The 9,232-nt window shown below is 34.4% G+C and overlaps 1 protein-coding gene across 2 annotated transcripts; it reads left to right on the forward strand.

Annotated features, from left to right (window-relative positions):
• The first annotated feature begins 5,314 nt into the window (after positions 1-5,314).
• On the forward strand, positions 5,315-9,232 carry LOC120124720 (myosin-binding protein 2-like). 2 transcript variants are annotated; one of them, XR_005516300.1, is made up of 6 exons: positions 5,315-6,794; positions 6,893-7,051; positions 7,141-8,546; positions 8,648-8,685; positions 8,991-8,999; positions 9,070-9,232. XR_005516300.1 is itself a non-coding variant. In XM_039143316.1 (4 exons), the coding sequence occupies exons 1-3, from the start codon at positions 5,501-5,503 to the stop codon at positions 8,505-8,507; spliced, it is 2,820 nt and encodes a 939-aa protein (XP_038999247.1). In that variant the 5' UTR covers positions 5,315-5,500; the 3' UTR covers positions 8,508-8,546; positions 8,648-8,927. The 2 variants fall into 2 exon arrangements, 1 of the variants encoding a protein (XP_038999247.1); XM_039143316.1 differs by lacking the exons at positions 8,991-8,999; positions 9,070-9,232 and having other exon boundaries at positions 8,648-8,927.

Consider the following 9,232-nt stretch of genomic DNA (forward strand, 5'->3'; position numbering starts at 1 on the left):
TCTTCTTTGCTTGAAAACTTCATGCCTAAAGATAACTCACCATTATTTATTGATGAGTAATACCCATAGTCACCGAGATGAGGCATATCCGCAAATTCTGGCCCGTACATTGCACCATAATCAGCTTCATACATGTGTACAGGAGGGTTAGTTTGTGCCACATTTCCTGGAACTTCATCATCATCGGAGTTGAATTGCGGTGATTCTGGGTCAATGAACAGTCCAGTCTCAGCACCATCTGCACCAGGCTCACGAAGCGGTTCTTCTGGCGGAGATGATGGTTCCTCCATGCTCTCCACATTTAGGTCAAAGACGACACTCTTCTACTACTTCCAACATGAATCTTCCTCGAAATCTTCGTTATAAGCTCCTCAAGAGTTATGTTTCTCTTGAATGATATTTTAACACGCTCATTTGATACGAAAACAACGCCGGTTTCATTTTCTCGAATTTCACCATCATAATAAACAATAGCTGAAAGTCGTGCCATTATTTGAGTTTAAAAGTGCAGCACTATTATATCTGAAAAAAAATGAAACAAACCTGATTTAATAAATTATATATGAACGAACATATAACACAATAAAATTTTTACACATCAACGTAAATAAATTAAATAATATAATTTAATATTATTACCTGCACCGCAAAACTATTTCGACGTATGCTCCCACTTTCTAATTTTACAAACACAAAAATTAATTGAAAAAATTATAATATTTTTTTCAATAATCTAATAAACAATAATAAAAAAAATTTATAACAAAATTACCTTATAACGAAAAATCGCACGAATTTCTAAATAAAATATGAGAAGATTGCTAGAATTATTGACTCGTTGACGGAATTGTTGTATTAATTTATAAGTTGAGAGGAGAGATGTGAGAAATTAACCGGCGGAGAATGGTATTTATAGCGAGGAAAGTTATACAAAACGCGGTACCTGCCCCACGCTATATAAAATTAGAGAAAATCGCCTCAGTGACCAAAAATGCCTTATAATATACGATTTTAACCAACTTTTTTTGGATTTGCCAAAATGACCAACAAAATCGCAATGCGATCTCTAATTCGCAACGCGATTTTCAGTATCGCAAATTCGCGTTGCGATAGTTGAAAATCGCGTTGCGATAGTCTACAGTGTCGTTGCGATAGTATACAATATCGTTGCGATTTTCCATTTCGCGTTGCAATAGTCTACAGTGTCGTTGCGATTTTCCATTTCGCGTTGCGATAGATGAAAATCGCGTTGCGATAGTGTACAGTCATTGCGATCGTTGCGATTTTCCATTTCGCGTTGCGATAGTTGAAAATCGCGTTGCGATAGTGTACAGTGTCATTGCGATTTTCCATCTCGCATTGCGATAGTGTACAGTGGCGTTACGATTTTCCATTTCGCGTTGCGATAGTCTACAGTGTCGTTGCGATTTTCCAAATTCGTTGCGATAGTCTATAGTAAATTAAAAAAAGATTTTGTTTCTTAAGAATTTTCTCTAAAAAGATAGTATCCGCGCGGACGTGTCGAAGACACGTATTACCACGACCACGACCACGACCCGACCCGACCTGAGACGAGACGGCGGCGGCGGCGGCGCGCGAGAGTCCCCCTTGTTCTCTTTCACTCAACAAGGAAATGGGAAATCCAAGTCTTAAATACACTTCCCAATAGTGTTTCCAATACTATGTGGGATTGAGCATTACTCAACACTTCAAAGAAAATATAGCAATTTTTGTAACATGTTTCCCACTTAATCCACATATCTAAACATTTTATCATTTATCAAGAGAATTAAAAGAGTTGTAGATATCTACATTTCAATTCAAACTTATACATATAGTTTTAATATGATAAAATGTTTTAATATTTTTAGATATGGATTAAGTAGGAAACATGCTACAAAAATTATTATATTTTCTTTGAAGTGTTGAGTAATGCTCAATCCCACATAGTATTGGAAACACTATATGGAAGTGTATTTAAGGCATGGATTTCCCATTTCCTTGTTGAGTGAAAGAGAACAAGGGGGACTCTCGCGCGCCGCCGCCGTCTCGTCTCGTCTCGTCTCGGGTCGTGGTCGTGGTAATACGTGTCTTCGACATGTCCGCGCGGATACTATCTTTTTAGAGAAAATTATCGCAACGACACTGTACACTATCGCAACGCGAAAAGGAAAATCGTAACGCGATTTTCAACTATCGCAACGCGAAATGCAGCGCGAATTTGCGATACTGGATATCGCGTTGCGAATTAGAGATCGCATTGCGATTTTGTTGGTCATTTTGGCAAATCCAAAAAAAATTGGTTAAAATCGTATATTATAAGACATTTTTGGTCACTGAGGCGATTTTCTCATAAAATTATGTCAGGAGTAAAGGTATGTCGCGGTACCTGCCCCGCGCTATATAAAATTATTAGGAGTAAATGTATAGTTCGGTACCTGATCCGCGCTATACCCCTACGTGGCGTATAGCGCGCTGCAGGGGCCGCGCTATACCCACGTGACGCCAGCTCAGCGTGCTTTACTGTTAAGGGTGTTAGATCGGGAAATATAATCTGATCGGTGTTAGATCGATAATATTACCGGTCACCGGTGATATATCAAAAAAATCGCCTATTTTATTTTCCCTCAAATAATTATTGTAATATTCATATATTAATATTTATATTTATATTAAATTAAAGTCCTTTTTTTATTACTATTTAAATATTCGATTTGACCCATCAAATATTATTAATGGTAAAAGAAAATATTATTCTTCCTAGAAATATATTGTCAATAGATTAAGTGTCAGTTTGGCGCAGTTTTTGGAAAATGACTTTTAATAGTAATGTAGAAACGAACTTTTAAAAGTGTTGTACAAAAATGCAGTTTAAAATTTAACTGTTTGATATTTTTGTTAAAAAATGAGTTTGAAAAGATAAAATGTCCATTATAGATATTATGTTGTAAATTAAAAATATAACATTTAAATTATATTTACACTTATTAATACTATGATATATAAAATACATCAACTTAAACTATAAAAACATATAAAAAATATTTTAAGATAACTCATTAATAATATTTTTATATATGAAATATTTTATATAAAAAATATATTATCAATATTTTTTAACATGTGGATATTAAATTATTATGAAATAATAATTTAAATACTTGTTTTGACAAAAAAATTAAACAAATTTGTAATTAAAATAAATTATTTTTAAGAATGTTAGTATTAAATTATTAAAATAAAATGTAAATACATAATTGTACGGGCGTACAAATCCGAGTACCTGGATTTTTGGGTATTTAATTTTTCGGCCCATGTCCCGACACGGATATTGCAGGTACTCGGGGGTACTTGGATTTTACGGGTACTCTTAATTCGGGTAATCGAGTACCCGATTTTTTTATCATTTTTAAATTATTAATTTAAAAAATAAAACTCATATTATTTAATATATATATATATATATATATATATATATTAATTATTATATTAAACATACAACTATTGGGTTTGTGGTTTTTTTTAATTTTATTAGTTTAAAAATGTAATTTTGTGATCCGGAACCGACTCAGAAAATGTCAGGTCGGGTATTTTTTTTATAGAAAAAATACCCTTTTTTAGTTCACGTCGGTGGGTTGAATATTTTTGAACACCCTTACTTAATTGAGTGGATCACATGCATTAGTAAGAGTAAAATTATAATTTGCTCCCAAATGTAAAGTTTAAACTAAAAAAACTAAAAATCCTAACTTTTATGGTTGGTTTGAGACCATCATTTCCACCGTAATTTTTTTTATTTATTTAACATTGATTTTACGATCGAAACAGGTTTTTAATTTAAAAATACTTTTAAAAAGTTACGCCAAATGAGCCTAAGAAACTTTTAAACATATACTACTTTCACAATTATTTCAAATTATTAAAAAAAAAGTGTAGATCCAATTTTTAATTCGATTAATAAAATGATTAATGACATTTAAAAGATTATGATTTCAAACGTGCTTGGATACATTTTATCCTTCTCTAATTAAAGGATAGAATGATTATGAATAGTTTAAACATGGTATTAAAAGAATATTACTCAAATAATTTCTTCATTTTATTTTTACTTATATCAATTTAAACTATTATCGTATAAAAAAGTTATTGCCCTTTATATTATATTTTAAATTATTAAACATTCAATAATAATTAAAATTAAAATTTATTGAGTGACTTTAATGGTTAAAGAAAGTGTTGTTTCCTTTGAAGATCCTAAGTTTGAGTAGTTGTATTTGCATGATGTGTTCATTGTCAACGATTAAGAAAGATTGTGAGCATATACTCTATTATTATAATCATCTTAAACTATTAAAAATATATTTTATCATTAATTAATTATATATTTTGTAGTGCACATTTTATTTTATTTGACAATTAATATATAATTTTTGGTTACACAATTAATATATATATAAACATTTATAATTGATTAATGATTTAATATTTTTTTTGTATAATACTTAAATTATTTAGATCATTATTCATCTATTTTGCTCAAATACTCTAAAGTCACTAGTGCTCAAATTTAGGATTTGAAATAATAACCATCCTTCAACCAGTCGTTTAGTTTGTGCATTAATACTCACCTACAAATGGAAGAATATTTAATTTCTTATATTTTACCAATTAATAAAAAAAAAATTTTAATGAAATATAAATCTAATTATAGATCAATTCATATTAACTTTCAGTGCTCAAATTTAGGATTTGAAATAATAACCATCCTTCAACCAGTCGTTTAGTTTGTGCATTAATACTCACCTACAAATGGAAGAATATTTAATATTCTTTTAATAATTTCTACCTAGATGACAGAAAAAAAAAATTTTGCTCCGAACTCATAAATCATAATCCATGAGAGAGAAGATATTAACTTTGAGTTTTTAAGCATATGCTATAGGGATTGTTGACAAAAATATTGAGTATTTATCTTTACATTCTATATCCTTTTATATAATACTGATAATAATATTAATCTAATTAAACTCAGTTTAATTATTTAATATATCAAAATTTTAAAAAATATAATATAATAGATAACATTTTATTTTATATAACACTGATTTAATTCGATATAAATAGAAAAATTAAAAGCTTATTTGTTACCAGTTTAATTTTTAAGGTTTATTAGGATGCAATAAAAGGATAAGGACTTATTTCAATAAAATAACAGAATTGAAGGATCTTTTAGGATTTTAACCATTTAAATCTCTAGTTGGAGTTTTAAATCACAGGTATGGAGTTTTAAAGTATTCTTAGACGCGTCCATCGCTTCTTACCAATACTACTCCCCAGGATCCGACCTTCTCTTTCTTATTCAAAGCTTTTTCAATTTCCCTTCTTTTCATTCCCAAATTCTCTCAGAGCTCTTCTTTTTCTTTTCTTTTGGTTTTGTTTTTGCTCCTTCGAACAACTTCTAAATCTCTCTGTACATAGAAGACACCAAGGAGCTTCATTAATGGCGGCCAATAAATTTGCAACCATGTTGCATAAAAATACAAACAGGATCACTCTTGTTCTTGCCTATGCATTGCTGGAATGGATTCTGATCGTTCTCCTCCTCCTGAATGCTCTCTTCTCTTATCTGATCATCAAATTCGCTGATTACTTCGGTCTTCAAAGGCCTTGCCTTTGGTGTTCAAGGCTTGATCGTGTATTTGAGCCATCAAAGTACAACAATTCTCACAGAGATCTTGTGTGTGATGATCATGCCAACGAGATTTCTAGACTGGGTTATTGTTCGAATCATCGAAAACTAGCGGAATCTCAAGATATGTGTGGGGATTGCTTGTCCTCCTCGTGGTCGGATTGTTGTGACTTGTCAAAGAAGCTAGCCTTTTTCCCATTGATGAAGCATGATGGTGATAAAGTTATGGAAAATATTGATGAGAATTCCAAGTGTTCTTGTTGCGGTGTGGTGTTGGAGAAGAAGTGGAACTTTCCTTATCTCCTGATTAAGCCTTCTTGGGGGGTTTTGGATTATCCCCAGAAAGGGAATTTAATTGCTGAAGATGGAGGATTTGATGATGCTTCAGATGGTACCAGGTCAGATATTTTGGCTGATTTTAAGGAAGATGAACAAAGGGTTCAAGAAAACAATAGAGTTGAGATCTTATCTGGTGGTGGTGGTGACGATGAGGGTGTTAAAGATCAATTGGAAATAGAGGAGCTTTCATGTTTTATTTCCAGTTTTGATTGCAATCAAATGGCTGCTGATGAAGATGCTAAAGATGCTGGGGTTGTAGAGAAAGATCTAGTTTCAGCGGATGCCAACGAGTTGACTCAAGTCAGTGCTAGCAAAGAGGAGTCTCCTGGAATTCAGCCTGTGCATCTTGAGTTCTACATCGAAGGGGATGATTGCCATTTGATTCCAGTTGAATTGATGGATTCTGTTGCTATGGAAAGCCAAAGAAAATACAAATTTAGAGAGGAAGAACTAGGTATAGGTGGTAATGGAGATGTTGTATTGGACTTCGATTTGCATTCCGGAACACCATTGGAACCGATGGTGGAGAATAGTCGCAATTCAGGAGAGAAAGTGACATTAATTTCACCCCATGAAAGTGAGAATGAAGGCATTGTTGCAATGGTTGAACAGATGCGGTCCAACGAGATGGAGGAGAGCTTTTCAACACATGCAAGAGAGGAAGATGAGCAAGTTCAAGCTAATTTGGCCCCTTTTGATGAAGCTGATGAAGTTCAACGAAATGCTGCAATAGGGGAAGGGAAAATGGGAGTAGATGTTAATCAAGGTACTTTTTTAATCCAATTTAATTTGAATATTTATCAAATTCCCATTGTTTAGTTGTTTTAAGATTAAAAGTGAGTAAATTTGTCAATTTTTTGGCAGCATGTGATGATCAAAATGATGAAATTGAAGCAGAAGTCTCAATAGGGACAAATATTTCTGATCATGAACCAATTGAACATATTCAAATGCAACTTTTGTTTGAATTCACAGAAGATCCTTCCTCCAGTTCTTCTCAATTGCATGTAGACGATGATCATGGTAAGCCTTAATTTCAAATTTAGAATTGTCTTTTGATTTTTACTTTAATCTTTTGTTTGATGTGTTTTTCTTTGGTTCCTTTACTTTAGGCTCCGAGAATGCCGAGGAAGAAACGATACAGTTTAAAACTAAGACAGTTGCAACATGTGACCAAGCAGTAAGAAACCATTTATCAGCATCTTCACAGCTGATTGAGATGGACGATGATAAAGTTCTTGATACACACACTTCGATAGATAGTATCCACATGTTGCACAAGAAGTTGCCATTGCTCGAAAAAGGAGAATTGGGAGCGGAAGATTCGTTGGATGCAAGTGTTCTTAGTGACAGTGAGTGTGCTGATGGGGTGCTGATTGTTGAGAAGTTGAAATCAGCACTAAAAGCAGAAAGGAAGGCTTTAAATGTGTTGTATACCGAACTCGAGGAAGAGAGGAGTGCTTCTGCTGTAGCAGCGAGCCAGACGATGGCAATGATAAATCGTCTTCAAGAAGAGAAGGCGGCAATGCAGATGGAAGCCTTGCAGTATCAGAGGATGATGGACGAACAGTCCGAGTATGACCAGGAAGCTTTGCAGCTCCTGAATGAGCTTATGGTCAAGAGGGAGAAAGAGAAGGCGGAGCTTGAGAAGGAGTTGGAGATATATCGTAAGAGGGTGCAGGAACACGAGATGAAAGATAAAATTATAATGCGGAGAAGGACTGATGACAGCACTAGGAGTGCAACCTCTGCATCTTGCAGCAATGCTGAAGACGGTGATGGACCATCAGTCGATTTGAACCATGAACCAAAGGAAGAAGATAGCTTTGGCAACCATCAAGAGGACAGCAACCAGAATACCCCTGCTGATGCAGTTTTGTATCTAGAGGAGTCATTGGCTAGCTTCGAGGAAGAGAGGCTATCGATCCTAGAGCAGCTGAAAGTCTTGGAAGAGAAACTGGTTTCATTGAATGATGAAGAGGAACATTTAGAGGATGTAAAATCAGTTGAATATTTGTTTAAAGAGAATGGCAATGGCTTCTATGAGAGTTATAATAGCATCTACGAAACAAATGGGGTTGCCAATGGTCATTTTGAGGGAGTGAATGGGAAACATCACCGGGAGAAAAATCTCATGGCTGCGAATGCAAAGAGACTCCTCCCACTTTTTGATGCCACCGATGCAGAAATGGAGGATGGGATATTGAACGGACACGAAAATGGCTTCGACCCTGTTGCCTTGCAACTTCCGTCACCTGCCAACTCTGAGCTAGAGAGCAAAAGGCTGGCTATTGAGGAAGAAGTGAACCATGTTTATGAGAGATTGCAGGCACTTGAGGCAGATAGGGAGTTTCTAAAGCACTGCATTAGCTCCTTGAGGAAAGGAGATAAAGGAATCTATCTTCTTCAAGAAATTTTACAACATCTTCGCGATTTAAGGAGTGTTGAACTCCGAGTAAGGAGAGATGCTGTTATATAGTTTCATGCATCAGAATACATACACTTGGAAGGCTAATTGGTAAATCTTAATCTGCTGCTCCCTTTATGCATGTCATAGAGTTAACTTTTTCCTGTTACTTAATGGTACATTATCAATATTATGTGCTGTGATTATTGTAGAATGCTCAAATGGAGTTGCATAACCACTGCGCATTTAGGATTAGGAAAAAGAGATACCAAGTCGGGGGAGGGTCAATGACACATCGGCGTTAGAATTCCACATTTTCAAGAATTTTCATTTGTGAGTCCCTTAATGGAGAGGGAAGCTTCTGCTGTGGTCTGTTTGATGGTTTCAGCTCTTCATCACCTTTTCGAGCAAAAGGAAGATGGTGAGTGTATATGTTTGTGTGAGTGCAAAGCTTAGTAAGGTGAAACCCAAGCTGGCATTTTGTATGTTGTGGAGAAAAAGGGGATGGCTTCAAGAGCTGGAGTGATCCCAACAATGATTCCTTTGCCAGATGCATTAACATTAGTTTATTCATACAATTAGAACTAGGAAGCCCTTTTTTTAATTTCTTTTTTTTCTTCATAATATTCTCAAGGGAAAGAAAGGGTAAATAACCCCATTTTCCATCTCATCTGTTGCATCATTTCATAATCTGGTTTGGGTCTGTTTTTATTTTCGAGGGGTAAAGTTGAGTGACCTGTATACACATGCATCCATCTGTAAGTATATAAAGTGAGTGTTTGTATTGTTTATGTTGA

The sequence above is a fragment of the Hibiscus syriacus genome, unplaced genomic scaffold (assembly GCF_006381635.1).
Source record: "Hibiscus syriacus cultivar Baekdansim isolate YM2019G1 unplaced genomic scaffold, ASM638163v2 tig00110429_pilon, whole genome shotgun sequence".
Lineage (NCBI taxonomy): Eukaryota > Viridiplantae > Streptophyta > Magnoliopsida > Malvales > Malvaceae > Hibiscus > Hibiscus syriacus.

What these genes read in the sequence shown, in the direction of transcription:
- LOC120124720 (XM_039143316.1), top strand. Translation starts at nt 5,501, where the DNA reads ATGGCGGCCAATAAATTTGCAACCATGTTGCATAAAAATACAAACAGG. An exon ending in GGGAGTAGATGTTAATCAAG is followed by an intron (nt 6,795 to 6,892) that starts GTACTTTTTTAA and finishes ATTTTTTGGCAG; the next exon opens with CATGTGATGATCAAAATGAT. An exon ending in GCATGTAGACGATGATCATG is followed by an intron (nt 7,052 to 7,140) that starts GTAAGCCTTAAT and finishes CCTTTACTTTAG; the next exon opens with GCTCCGAGAATGCCGAGGAA.